This window comes from Camelina sativa, chromosome 5 (assembly GCF_000633955.1).
Source record: "Camelina sativa cultivar DH55 chromosome 5, Cs, whole genome shotgun sequence".
Taxonomy (NCBI): Eukaryota; Viridiplantae; Streptophyta; class Magnoliopsida; order Brassicales; family Brassicaceae; genus Camelina; species Camelina sativa.
Window position 1 is genome coordinate 984,379 of NC_025689.1, and position 13,535 is coordinate 997,913.

The 13,535-nt window shown below is 37.2% G+C and overlaps 4 protein-coding genes and 1 long non-coding RNA gene across 6 annotated transcripts; 3 read left to right on the forward strand and 2 right to left on the reverse strand.

Annotated features, from left to right (window-relative positions):
• LOC104784704 (3-methyl-2-oxobutanoate hydroxymethyltransferase 1, mitochondrial) lies at positions 64-1,693 on the forward strand. The gene is made up of 4 exons (XM_010509760.2): positions 64-568; positions 696-1,049; positions 1,133-1,186; positions 1,294-1,693. The coding sequence occupies exons 1-4, from the start codon at positions 167-169 to the stop codon at positions 1,525-1,527; spliced, it is 1,044 nt and encodes a 347-aa protein (XP_010508062.1). The 5' UTR covers positions 64-166; the 3' UTR covers positions 1,528-1,693.
• Positions 2,418-3,864, reverse strand: LOC104784706. The gene is made up of 5 exons (XM_010509762.2): positions 3,406-3,864; positions 3,179-3,333; positions 3,028-3,094; positions 2,820-2,871; positions 2,418-2,721 (listed from the first exon to the last, which is right to left on the reverse strand). Exons 1-5 carry the CDS (start codon positions 3,758-3,760, stop codon positions 2,640-2,642), a joined length of 711 nt encoding a protein of 236 aa, XP_010508064.1. The 5' UTR covers positions 3,761-3,864; the 3' UTR covers positions 2,418-2,639.
• Positions 3,885-6,249, reverse strand: LOC104784705 (sphingoid long-chain bases kinase 2, mitochondrial-like). Its single transcript, XM_010509761.2, has 12 exons — positions 5,970-6,249; positions 5,798-5,874; positions 5,617-5,670; positions 5,448-5,507; positions 5,287-5,364; positions 5,153-5,199; positions 5,028-5,068; positions 4,845-4,932; positions 4,645-4,759; positions 4,443-4,565; positions 4,251-4,351; positions 3,885-4,172 (listed from the first exon to the last, which is right to left on the reverse strand). The coding sequence occupies exons 1-12, from the start codon at positions 6,157-6,159 to the stop codon at positions 4,043-4,045; spliced, it is 1,104 nt and encodes a 367-aa protein (XP_010508063.1). The 5' UTR covers positions 6,160-6,249; the 3' UTR covers positions 3,885-4,042.
• LOC104784707 (protein BPS1, chloroplastic-like) lies at positions 7,115-9,131 on the forward strand. Of its 2 annotated transcripts, XM_010509764.2 has the most exons (3): positions 7,115-7,216; positions 7,319-7,417; positions 7,894-9,131. In XM_010509764.2, the coding sequence occupies exon 3, from the start codon at positions 7,905-7,907 to the stop codon at positions 8,946-8,948; it is 1,044 nt and encodes a 347-aa protein (XP_010508066.1). In that variant the 5' UTR covers positions 7,115-7,216; positions 7,319-7,417; positions 7,894-7,904; the 3' UTR covers positions 8,949-9,131. The 2 variants fall into 2 exon arrangements, with proteins under 2 accessions (XP_010508066.1, XP_010508065.1); XM_010509763.2 differs by lacking the exon at positions 7,115-7,216 and having other exon boundaries at positions 7,239-7,417.
• On the forward strand, positions 12,263-13,090 carry LOC109133052. The gene is made up of 2 exons (XR_002037906.1): positions 12,263-12,496; positions 12,688-13,090. It is a non-coding gene; the product is annotated as an uncharacterized LOC109133052 (long non-coding RNA).

The window sequence follows — 13,535 nt, forward strand, 5'->3', positions numbered from 1 at the left end:
AGCTATTGCATCGCTGTATCTGATTGTTTATTGGAAACTGGGAACCCAGGACTGAGTCGCCACTCTACAAATTAGTTCTGACTTATTAAATTCCTTGTTCTTGTAAACACAACAAACACACTCACAATCACACAGAGTGTTTTAAATTCATCGACATAACTTAACAATGGCTTCCTCACTCACTAGGAATTGCTCACGCTTCTCCAAAGCCATATCCGTCCGTTTCATGAGTAACCTACCGGAAGACACCGTCTACGGAGGACCAAAGCCACAAAACCCAAACCAAAGAGTGACACTAACACATCTCAGACAAAAACACCGGAAAGGAGAGCCCATCACCATGGTAACTGCCTACGATTACCCATCCGCCGTTCACTTAGACTCAGCTGGCATCGACGTTTGTCTTGTCGGTGACTCTGCTTCCATGGTTGTTCACGGTCACGACACAACACTTCCTATCTCCTTGGACGAGATGCTTGTCCATTGTCGTGCCGTTGCTCGTGGCGCTAAACGTCCTCTTCTAGTTGGTGACTTACCATTTGGTACCTACGAGTCTAGCACCAGTCAGGTAGTATAATCATAAAAATTGAATCTTTATGATTTTAAAGATCAATCCTTTATGATTTAGGTAACTAGATTCTTGAATCTTGATAGAGATGTGTCAACTGATTTTTGGATTTAAAATGTTGCTTTAGGCAGTTGATACTGCAGTTAGAGTTTTAAAGGAAGGAGGAATGGATGCAATTAAGCTTGAAGGAGGATCAGCTTCTAGGATCACTGCTGCAAGAGCTATAGTTGAAGCAGGAATTGCGGTTATTGGCCATGTGGGTCTAACTCCTCAGGCTATCAGCGTTCTTGGTGGTTTCAGACCACAAGGTAGAAACATAGCTAGTGCTGTTAAGGTTGTTGAGACTGCCATGGCTTTACAAGAAGCTGGATGTTTTTCTGTTGTTTTGGAATGTGTTCCACCTCCCGTGGCTGCTGCTGCAACCTCTGCCCTTAAGATACCAACCATTGGCATTGGGGCTGGACCTTTCTGCAGTGGACAGGTTCCTTCTTTTTTCGGTTTTTAATATTGAGTCTGTCCAAGTGCCAAATTTGTAATTCTTCTATCCGTTACTTGAAAACGCAGGTGTTAGTCTACCATGACCTTCTTGGTATGATGCAGCATCCACATCATGCTAAGGTCAAATCCTGACCCAATTAAGCATCATCATCGTTTTCGGAATTCATTCTCTTGTTGGTTCATTAGTTTTCAACGTTTTTCTTGTTTCATGCTCTTGGATTTCACAGGTTACTCCAAAGTTTTGCAAGCAGTATGCTAAAGTAGGAGAAGTGATTAACAAAGCCTTAATGGAATACAAAGAAGAAGTCTCTAAAAAAGTGTTTCCAGGTCCTTCTCACAGTCCTTACAAGATCACAACAAGCGAGCTCGATGGGTTCCTAACCGAGTTGCAGAAGCTTGGCTTTGACAAGGCTGCTTCTGCAGCAGCTTCAGCCGCTGAGAACATGGAGCCTTCAAAGTGATAACAAGATCCTCCCTGTAGTCAAATTCAAACAATAATAAAAAAAAAGATCACTGTTCAAATGTTATAAGTTATAACATTGAGAAGGCTAGTCATTTGTATGACCAAATGGTTGAAGGTGGGATGCTCTCCTGACGCTAAGATATATTACGCTTTAATTTCTGGTTTATGCCAAGCTAGATGCGACCATGATGCCCTAAAAATGGTGGAGAAATTGAAACTAGCAGGATTGTCTCTTGACTTGCTGGCTTATAACATGCTCATTAAATTGTTTTGTGATAAGAACAACGCAGTAGAAATTCATGAGTTGTTAACTAATATGGAGGGAGAAGGATTGATGCCTGATTATATCACTTACAACAGTCTCATTTCCTATTTCGGCAATCACAAGGACTTTGAAAGTGTGTTCATAGGACGATGGAGAAGATGAGAGAAGAGGGGTTTGGTCCAAATGTTGTAACATATGGTACGATAGTCCAAGCTTATTGCTACTCTGGGAAAATGAATGAAGCATTGAAGCTCTTCAATGACATGGGCTCGCACTCAAAGGTTTGCCAAACACAGTGATATACCACATTCTCATAAATGCCGTTTGCAAACTCCGAAACCTGAAACAAGCGCTCTGTCTGAATAAAGATATGATGGAGAAAAGGGTCAGACCAAATCACATCACCATGGACGTTCTAATGAAGCTGCTCCTAGAAGTTGAGACAATGCTTGAACTAACGGAAGAGATGGTTAAACAGTCCATAGAACCAAATCACATCACCATGGAAGTTCTAAAAAGCTGCTCCCAGAAGTTGGTGCTTCAAAGAAGCTAAAAGAAGTTCATGCAGGGTTACTCTGTCAATTCTCTGACTGAGAAGGATGTACATTTACTTTAAGCCGAGGTAATGAGACAATGATAGTATGTTTATGTGTAATCTTTACATGTCAGATGTACATTCATAACTCTGTGATCCCATGTTTTGAGCTAATGCATAACAACTCTTCAACAGATTCAGTACAGATCTCTAATAGTAAAGTATCCCATATTGATATTAGATTCAAAAGGAAGTTTTATATATTTACTGTTTAGAAATCTAATCTGAAATTAACATCATTCTTCATCCGCTAGTTTCCCATTAATCCACGGCTGGGTCTCAGAAGTTGCTTGAACAGAGCAATCTTAGGGACATTCCAATTCTCCACATGCCTGTAAGCATTCATAAAACTATGTCAAACAAGCTTCTTCTTCACAAGAATATCAAAGTTGAGATAAAAATGTGTTTTATTTGAGCTGCAACTCTCTACCTGCAAATTTTCCCGGATTCTGTGTCGAAATAATACTCCGTGTAACCAGTTGCTGTAAAAACAGATTTTGACTTCTCATGAATTTTCCATAAAAAGACATACTAAAAGTTTTGTCCTTTATTGTCTTCGTAACTAATCATTGAAGCTACAAAGTTGCAAACTTTATCCTAAAAGGCTACAAAAACAATCTGAAACTTTCATAAAAAACCTGACAGAATTGGTTTCCATGGAAATGCCATGACACAGCTAAACTTCCAATGTCCAACTCCTTTATCCTGCAAAACAAACTCATGACGGAGCTCCGGCGATGACATCAGAAAAAAACAAAAAAGTTTCATCTTTTATTAGTTTGAGGGTACCTCAAAATTCTCCCATTTCATGAGCTTCATATTCGATTTCTCGATTAGGCTTCCGAAATTAGTGCAATTCCTTTTAAAACGAGAAAGACCCTTGAAGGAACCAGCCGGATCGGCGAATTCGCACTTCTCCTCATAAACCTCCGGCGTCAAGTTCCCTGAAAACTCAAATCCCGATTCAGAAACAAAATCTCAGATTTTTTCTGATTTGGATGTTTTTGTTCACTGACCTGTGACGAAGTACGATCGTTTGAAGTCTTGTTTAATCGAATCCACTACAGCTACACGAACGGCTCGTCCCGAACAATCAACCGGAACCTCAAACCCCGTCACACTCGTAGGAGAAGTCTCCGGAGATCGGAATACCGAAGCAGCGATTCCGAGTAGCTCAGATCCATACCAAGCGATTTTGAGTAGAACATTCTCCGGCTCGGGTCCTTTACTTGTCTGTGGCTCATTCTGTCCTCTGCAACTCACTCCAGTTGCTCTGTATTGGTGGTTACGCCGGGAGATTGAACGGCCAGCATCGCCGGAGTAGATATGATTGACGGTGGCGATGGAATGAAAGGAAAGAGAAGCTACCATTCTTGGATTGGTACTGATTAGTTGAGGAAAGGCGACTTTTACTTAAAAAAGATATTTTTTTAGAGTATCTATCTTGTTGTTAACAGAGACCACACAATGATAGTGAATCATATAAGACGATGTCTTAATATCTGATTCGCTAAACAATGAATCAAATCAATGGTATCACAGAACAAGAATCTCTATAGATTAAAACAAGTTGAGTTGAAAAAAACAAAATTGAGCTGATGTATTTATACATTTTTCTTGGTAGCTTATATCCCAAGAAATATGTGGTTCTGATCAGCTAATTATGTCGATGGCACCGGGTAAAATCCGAAACTTTCTAGGTAGAAACCCAAGATACTCTCCATCTGACTGAACATAGATACTTCCGCTGCCGGAAATCTCTTCAACTTCGATACTTTGTACACTACAAGAAAAATGCATATACGTTAATGTCATTTGCTAAGGTCATTCTAATATGTTAAGTAACCGAAGAAAATCTTACCTTCTTGAAGACACATTGTTAAGCGAGAGATGCGTCCCGTTGTATAGCTTATGAAGATTAAGTACGAAATCATACCATTTGAAGTCTTGCAGAACCACAACCTGTAGAGAGGAGTGAACGAATGATGGTCAAGAAGAGTTATCGTATTCACAAAATAGGAGGATTTGAGATCGAAGAAACAAATTGTTGCACCTCAAAATTTCCATTTCCAGGGACAGCGTTGGGTGTGATTTTCATTCCACCACCAAAGTATTTAGCGTTCCCAACGCAGAGAGCAGTGACCTGGGGATATAATTCCCATTCACCTCCATTGACCTGAGAGTATAACACAATGCTCTGAGGTGTATAACCTACTATGGTGAAGAAGAGATTTTTTACAGAAATAATTGCTTACCCTGATTCTCATATCTTGGTTATCATGCCCCATAAAAGCTTGTAGAGCACCGATAACGTAGCACAAGTTTCCAAATTTCTTGTACTTTGAAGCGTAAAAACCTGCCTTTGCGCTCCTGCAAGTGATGACCAACAAAAGGAGAGATTTACAACCACCTCACTAAGGATTAATCACACAGGCAAGATCCATGATATGCTTACAAATGAACATCAGCAACGTTTATGAAGTAATGCAAATCCCTTCCTTCCTTGCTGTCGATAACACCGACATCAACCCGTGATCGCATCCCTGAGAAAATGCTGGTTATGTGATATATGAGACATAATTACACAGAAGTTGCAATGTAGTAAGTCATAACTCCTCAAATGGACTCAGTGACATACCTTTAGCAATGCGGTCAACAGCTTCACAAGGATCATTGTTCCTAACAAATTCAGGACATACTTAAGATCTGGCACAACATTGTTTCGAAAACAAATTACATCGAACACAAGATGCAAAAACTAACCAACCAAATGTTCTAGCAAAATCTGAGCCAGTACCTAAGGGAATCAGCTGCCAAAAAAAGAGATGGACTGAGATCGTAAGTTGCAAGAGATATACACAAAAACAAGTAACAAAAGGTCAATTCAAGTTACTCACACCAAGTGCAGTAGAATGACTAGCTTCGCTGTTGAAACTACTGACAGGTTTTCCCTCCCAAAAGAAACCATTAACAACCTGTACATAAAAAAATATACAATGAGTGGAGCTGAGACTCTTCAGAGCTGAGTTCTAGCAACCAAAAGATATTCAATTACAACCTCATGCAATGTTCCATCACCTCCAACCGCAATAACAGCATCTGCCCCATCCCTAATAGCCTGAGAGGATAATTGGAAGACACAAACCGATCAGCTTAGAACCAAATCAACAAGACAGAGAATACTGTACTCATCAAAGTAGTAAAAATATACTTCCACTGCTCCTTACCTCTCTTGTAATGTCAATGGCATGAGAAGGACCCGTTGTTAACGACTCGCATACCTGCAGAAACAAACAAGATAACGAGCAAAATTCAATTTCATGATGCATGATAAGAAACTGAAGAAGGCTAATGGAGATGGCATTAATAACACAGGGCACAAAAAAGGCAAGTGAATCGAAAACTCACATTACAGTCTTTACCAAGACGAGAACGAAGGTAAGGAAGCAACTTCTTCCATTCTTTAGCTGTTCTACCATTAGCACCTAATTTCATATGAAAGACACTTAATAGAATCAAGCACCTAACATCATTCAGAAAAATCCAAAATTTATTCCAAATCTCAGTCCTTTCTTCGTACCTTGAGGGTTTACAACGAAAACGAGATCACGGAGAGTGGAGGAGGAGACGGCGGCGGCACCAACAGCGCGAAGGATCATACGATCAGAGGAGAGACCGGAGGTAATACGTTGCGGCGTCCTAAGGAACGAAGGTTGTTGATTCGCCGTGAAAGGGCAAACTGAAATGCAGCAACTGGATAATAATAGCATCGTATAACCGCAGTTTTGGCTCCGGGAGACATCGTCGCCGTTATCAAGTTCAATGTACGGTTTCAGAGAACCCTCTGTGTAAGTGAGAGGCTTTTCCTAACATAATTCTATGGGCCGGTTTCTCTTTAAAATCTATATTGGCTTAACGCATATGGCCCATAATAACGTTTTTTTAATACAGTTTGTCTATATAATTAAGACGTAAAGCTAGAGATTAGAGAAACAAGAAAAACGAGTCAAGTTGAAAATTACATTAAACAGCGGTTAAAGTGGGGATCGGTCTGTTAAGTGTGGAACTAGTCTACAGCTACATGACAGCTGTTATATGGGCTTTACGGCCCGTTTATACAAGTTTGTGGGAGTCGTAGTATAAATTGCAGTGTTCAAGAAAGCATTCTAGGCGCCACCCAGGCGCTAGGCGCTCAGCAAACGCCTAGATGACTGCCTAAACCGCTTAAAATTACATAAATTTTATTTTAATATTTATTTTTGTTTTTTAACTAAATATATTTAAGTTATTAACTTTTATATCTTTATACGTAATTATAAATATTTATATGTTGTTAATATAACTTAAATAAATGTATTTTTCTTATTTTTGTTTATAATTTATAATTTTTTTTTATTTTTCTAACATATATTTTTACATAATTTTATATATATAATGTTTTATGTTGTAAACGCCTAAACCGCCTAAAAACCGTCTAGGCCCCGACTAAGCGTTCTAGGCACTAGGCGCTGGGTCACCGCCCAGATACCGCCTAGCGCTTCTTTAACACTGATAAATTGTAGTATAGTTTATAGCCGTTAGATTTGGTTTTATTATTAAAAAAACACATCTAAAAAAAGACTACCAAATGTCAAACCAAACCACTAATTTTATAATCCCACGAAATCGTCTTGTTTTTGGCCTTTCGATAAAGAAAAGACTTATTTAATCCCAAACACAGCACTGTGATCAATATAAGCCGTCCACTTTTCGCGATAAGATTTATTTAATCTCAAACACAGCACAGTGATCAATTTATACGTGACAGCCATTCAGAATCATACACCTGTAAGTTTGTCATAGTTTCTCGCGTGACGGGTCGTTACGTTATCAATAAATATAAACTCACGCCGGACCTCCGTCATAAAAAAAATTATTTTTTGTTCTCAGCCGACCGACCGACTCAGAAAAATTCAATGAACCATTAGAAGAAGATAAAAAGACTTTCCCTTTCCCTGTGAATTCTTCATCTCCGGCAACTTAAAAACGGTAAGGTTCCTTGATTTTGAGTTTTGTTGTTACCCATGAATCTCCTTTTCTTGTATGTGTGACGTGTGTGCTCTTCTAGTAATCGACAAGTCTGCGTCTTTAAGTTGTAGATAGATTTTAGGGTTAGAGTTTACTGTTATTCGATGAAGATTTTGTGCCTATCCTGTGTGTTTAAAGACCTTTTTGTGGATAATTAACTTCTAGGATTCTTCGAAATTTGAAAGGTTGAAACTTTTTTTCTAAAACATAATTTGATTCCGGCCATCGTTAAATGTATTTAGATTTAGACTTTTAGAACAATTGAGTCGTTTTTTTAATTATAAGAAAGGATGCAAATTTGTTTAGTTAATTCAAGATGATCTCAAAAGTTGTCAGCTTTGAGACTCTTGAAGGTTGGAACTTGGTATAGGATAACCTTGAGTTAGACATCAAATCGATTTGATGATTCTGATAATATTTCTCTTTCTTTTTTTCAGTGTTTAGCAAAATGAGCAGTCCACAAGATCCACCACGACGTTTTTTCCCATTTGGAAATCCCTTCCGGATGTTATCACCAAAGGGCTCAGATTTATCACCATGGCTACTTTCTCTATTGAGCGACTTTGAGCTACTTTTGGAAGAGAGACTGAAGAAATTGATGCCTAAGAACAAAGAGGACATCCTCACTTTATCCTGGATGAAGCTAGCTATGGACTCACTCTGCGAGACTCATAACAACATAAACACTCTCATCACTGAGCTCCAGCTTCCTGTCTCTGATTGGGAAGAGAAATGGGTTGATGTTTACCTTAACATCAGTGTAAAGCTGCTAGATCTCTGCAATGCCTTCAGCTCAGAGCTCACACGTCTCAACCAGGGAGATCTCTTCCTCAAGTGTGTTCTGCACAATTTACAATCGGATTCCGGAGAGAAATATCTTCAGGCTCGTTCTTCTCTTGATAGCTGGAGGCAACATGTTAAAGCAAACAACCCTAGAATTGAAAACTGCCGTGCAGTTCTTGACAGTCTTGTTAAATCTCTGAGTCTGCCTAAAGTCAAGAACTCGCCTAAAGGAAAAGTTCTTATGCGAGCTTTTTATGGTGTGAAGGTTCAAACGGTTTATATCTGCAGTGTATTTACCGCGGCCTGGTCTGACTCCACTAAGGATCTTTTTGATTTACCTGTCTCTGAAAAGCCTTCGTGGGAAAAGGTCTTTACCGAAATGCAGAGTGTTGTAAATGATGAGATCAGACACATGTTATCTTCTGGAAGAACCACGATTCTCAAAGAGCTGGAGAGCGTTGATGCTAGTGTCGAGAAGCTATACCCGATGATCCAAGATGGTGTTGATCCTGTTGAAGATGAATGCTTCAGAGATTACGTTACGGAATTGGGGACACAAGCTGAGAAATTGTCTCAAGGGTTGGATCAGTTACTGGAGGAAGTTGATAGTTTCTTTAAACTGACTTTGAGCGGGCGTGATGTGTTGCTCTGTAATCTTAGGTCTAGTGACTCAATCTCTGGCAATGCAGATGGAGAAGATGTAGACTAATACAGCGAGGTAAACAAACAAGTTTAACCCCTACTAAAGGCAGTTTTAGGTCAATGAAAAGTGTTTTCTATTTTTGTTTGTTTGAGTCCATCTGTTGAGCTTGTCTCTTCGGTTTATGTGTTGGTCGTGTCTGTATGACTGTATTGGAATCATTTTGCAATATGATATAAATATAATACATCAGTTTGGCTTGAAAAATCACTGCTTTCTTTGAAATGATCCAACCTCTTTGATTATATAGATAAGTGCAATTAGTACTAACAACTGATTTATAATATTCTTATTCCTTTATTATAACTCAGTCCAAGTAAGTGCTATGTGCTCTGAAGCGCTAGTGTAGAACGTTTAAAGCCCTGGTGATGAGGTTCCTAGTTTCCATCGCGTCCGGTTTTCTTACTGCAAAAACAGAGAAAAAACGAAACAATTTGAACTTGAAGATGAATGATAAGTAAATGTTCCGATCGTCATGGTCGTTTTGGAATTACGCTATGCACCTATGTGCTCGCCTCAAAATGGTTCTTTACAAACAGAACAGTTACCTTGTGCACGGAGGTGAACCACTGGAGGATATGCTAGTTTGAAAAAAAATCGATTTAGTAGCTAGCACATCGACTTATATGGGTGCCAAAACTGGTTTCTTCAATTCGGTTCGCTTAGTTGATGGTGATTTCTGTGGAGATCTTCTCACTTGGGCATTAGATCCTCAACGAAGTCGAAGGCTTTGTTCCCTATCTCTACTAGAACCGTTCAAGTTCTGACAGAAGAATTGTCGAAGGCTAATTTGTTCTCTCAGCTGATGACCTCAAGATTGTCACTAGCTACTCAGTATCGTCATCAGCTGAGAGAACAAATTAGCTAGTGACAATCTTGAGGTCATGCTGAGTAATCATAATTATATATGCATGGTGAGTAATCATAAAGTTGAAATATCCGACATAACTTGCTAAAAAATATAATATATTTTGTTGATCAACTATGATGGACCATCAAAATCCAAAATACGAAGTGAAACCCGTACGTAAATCCCAAAACATTCGAATGTGCAGGTGTGAGTGTGAGCTATAGTGAGTGAATGTGTTGGGTTTTACTGTTTTGCGGTCTTATTTGGATATACATATATATATCTAGTGTCTCAAGTTACCTTCAAGGCTTCAACTACCTTGTAACTTGTTTCTCAAGTTACCGTTGATTTTACAACCTAAACAACTTTTTTTTATTGCCAGGCTTTAATTCAGTGCAATGCCAGACGTGGGAAGCATGTTAGCACTATGGAAGAGACTTTGTAGAAGGAAGCTCTCGAAGGATTTACGTGAGGAAGAACACTCCTCATAATGATGGTTCATGAGGCAATAAACTATAGGTGGGTTTTAAAACCAAGGTGAAATCTTGGTCGAAAATAGAACCAGAATAATCGGTGTTTTGATTTTTGAATGCAATATATCATACCATTGTTGATGATTTGAATTCTGTGATCTTTACATATTTAAATCGACAGTTAATTTTTGAGAGTGAGAGAGAAGAATTTGATAGCTAGTAAGCCATACACATGAGAAGCAGAAAGTCTTTGATGTCAACAACATTGAAATTAAAAATATCTGAAGAAGGTCCTAGCTCTTACAAACGCTCGTACGTACAAGTCTAGAAATATGTTTGATGATCTGCGTACAAGTCTAAAAACATGTTTGATGATCTGTAGTACCCAACACGCCACTAGTATGATGATTAGAAGAATCGTTAGAAGAGAAGAAACCACTAGATAGAAGGAAAAGGAAAAAAATCAACAGGGGAAATAAGAGGTAATATATGGAAAACATTTGTATAAGCAAATAGTTTTTACGTACCTGCTACATTTAGGTAATTGAATTTCACTGATGTAACAAAATCGTAGAGTATAAGGACCGCACCAAAAACAAGCTCACGTAAACAAGGGTAAACAGTAACAGAATTATGTGCTTCATCCCCAGAAGGTAGTCTGCAATAGTTAAATCAAGAAAATAGATGAGTCGTCAAAAAAGAAGTTAAAAAAAACCCTAATTCAAGTTGAAAAATCAAGAAAAGGATTTTAAATACCCTAGCTAGAGAGAGACACGACCAAGTTCGACGGATGTTGTAACATTGCTTACTAAGTAGTATATATCTAATATACAAACCCTATTATTATTTTTATCATTATTATTATACTACTAAGGTTACCTGCATACAAGTCTAAAAATATATTTAATTTAATGATTTGTAATATTGTACAATTTTCTCACAATAACCAAATCATTAGAACGAATAATATAAGATTTTAACTAGTATTTATAAATCATATTAATAATACATTCCCTTTATAATAAAACGGAAGTACACAACATTGTTTTGTGGACTATATAATTTTAATAAGTTGGTTACAAATTGGTTATACATTAATGATAGATTAATTGGTTACAAATAGGTTATACCAAAATTTTTAAAGAGAATATTCTAAAGAATCATATCATCTAACTTACCATATTAATTTACTTTATTAAATTATTCTACAAATAAAATCTTTTGATATATAACTTAACATATTAATTTATTAATTATCATTATACTTCACCTCTCATTTTTATATATGAGTCTATTTTGTGAAACAAATAAATTATCATATTATTTATTATAATTAAAAAATAGTTTTATTTCTCGATATACCATAAGTTGATTTTTTAAAAACAAATATAAATTGTTCAATCTATAAAATATTCAAGCTTTAGTAATATTATTCTTTAGAAATAATATATATTGAATTAAAAATTTTATTGAGTAACGGGTCAAAATTTGAATATTTAAATTCAAATTTACAAAATTATGTCTTATAATGACATTCAAGTCATGATGTAGAATATACATTGTTAAAATAACTTCACATATATAACCTAATACAACATATTAAAATGTTATTTTAAAATATAAAATATACAAAATTTTGTATAAAATAAAATTTAATCAGTGTTATAGCACGGGTACTTATCTTGAATCATTAACAATCATATTTAGCATATGATTTTATTGCATAATATTTTATCTAAAAAAACTTTTAAAACAATCACATAAATTATATTTCATATAAAATTACAATATAAATAAAATAAATTTTAACCGGGTCTTAATCTAGTTAATGATTATTTTGAAATCAATAATTAATTAACACATAATTTTTTGTATAGATTTTCAAATCTATTAAGCTCCATAAATAAACCAATAACCCCAAGTCATTAATCAACTGTTTTTATTTGTTTCTTGAATAACCGGGCTTGAATAAGGCCCATTAAGGGGTAGCTTTGATCAAACGCTGCGTTTTGTCTTCTTTCGTCGGTTTGTCTTCGTTACTACGCTAAAGGGGTTGCTAACCGGAAGGAACGCCTGTCACAGTCGGCGGAGAAGTCGCCGGAGATCGGAATAAGCAGCGATTCCGAGTAGCTCACATCCATACCAAGCAATTTTGAGTAGAACATTCCCCGGCTCGGATCCTTTACTTGTTTGTCTGTGGCTCAAATCTTGTCTTTACCAAGACGAGATCGAAGGTAAGGAAGCAGCTTCTTCCATTCTTTAGCTGTTCTACCATTAGCAGTTTGTTTATATACTTTCCGCAGTTTCTTTAGACAGTAGCAATCAATCAGTTTAAAGGCTTGCTTTAGATTTATTCAATCATTGATCAATCAGTTTCTTTCGTTTCTTCTTTCCATTTTGACAAATAGCTTCATATTTTGGTTAGGTACTGGAGGAGAGGAGGCCTCTTTGATTGCCATGGACATATTCAGAATGCTGAGATCAGAGACACGTTATCTTCTGGTAGAACCACGATTCTCAAAGAGCTAGAGAGCGTTGATGCTAGCGGCGAGAAGCTATACCCGATGATCCAAGATGGTGTTGATCCTGTCGAAGTTGAATGCTTCAAAGATTATGTTATGGAATTGGGGACACAAGCTGAGTATTTGTCTCAAGGGTTGGATCAGTTACTGGAGGAATTTGATAGTTTCTTTAAACTGACTTTGAGCGGGCGTGATGTGTTGCTCTGTAATCTTAGGTCTAGTGACTCAATCTCTGGCAATGCAGTTGGAGATGATGTATACAACTAATACAGTGAGGTATACAACTAATGCAAAGTGTTTTCTATTTTTGTTTGTTCGAGTCCATCTGTTGAGCTTGTCTCTTCGATTTATGTGTTGGTCGTGTCTGTATGACTGTATTGGAATCATTCTGCAATATAATACATCTGTTTTGCTTGAAAAAATCACTGCTTCCTTTGAAATGATCCAATTTTCTAAACCAATTTCAATCAACATAACAGGTCAGAAAGGATGCAGGCTTTGATTTCTAAATAAGTGCAATTAGTAGTAACAAATGAAAAATGCAATATCGAGTTAACGAGTGACTCTGCTTTTTGTGACCATACACGTATGTAATCTTTCATACTCTTTACATTCACGGGTCACTTGAGAGATCTTTTACAGTTGAAAAAAGCTTCTCTCTTCACATGGATTTAGTGTCTTCAAGACACTTTAGAGAGATCCTTCAACTTCAACAAAAGCCTTCTTCTTGGTCTCTATTGTTCTCGGTCTG

Coding starts and splice junctions, on each gene's coding strand:
- LOC104784704 (XM_010509760.2), top strand. CDS start 167: ATGGCTTCCTCACTCACTAGGAATTGCTCACGCTTCTCCAAAGCCATA. Junction 569..695: donor ACGAGTCTAGCACCAGTCAG/GTAGTATAATCA, acceptor ATGTTGCTTTAG/GCAGTTGATACTGCAGTTAG. Junction 1,050..1,132: donor GACCTTTCTGCAGTGGACAG/GTTCCTTCTTTT, acceptor TTGAAAACGCAG/GTGTTAGTCTACCATGACCT.
- LOC104784706 (XM_010509762.2), bottom strand. CDS start 3,760: ATGGTAGCTTCTCTTTCCTTTCATTCCATCGCCACCGTCAATCATATC. Junction 2,872..3,027: donor ATGGAAACCAATTCTGTCAG/GTTTTTTATGAA, acceptor CTGTTTTTACAG/CAACTGGTTACACGGAGTAT. Junction 2,722..2,819: donor GAATCCGGGAAAATTTGCAG/GTAGAGAGTTGC, acceptor GAATGCTTACAG/GCATGTGGAGAATTGGAATG.
- LOC104784707 (XM_010509764.2), top strand. CDS start 7,905: ATGAGCAGTCCACAAGATCCACCACGACGTTTTTTCCCATTTGGAAAT.
- LOC104784705 (XM_010509761.2), bottom strand. CDS start 6,159: ATGCTATTATTATCCAGTTGCTGCATTTCAGTTTGCCCTTTCACGGCG. Junction 5,671..5,797: donor GTCTTGGTAAAGACTGTAAT/GTGAGTTTTCGA, acceptor TTGTTTCTGCAG/GTATGCGAGTCGTTAACAAC. Junction 5,200..5,286: donor GTCATTCTACTGCACTTGGT/GTGAGTAACTTG, acceptor TTTTTTTGGCAG/CTGATTCCCTTAGGTACTGG.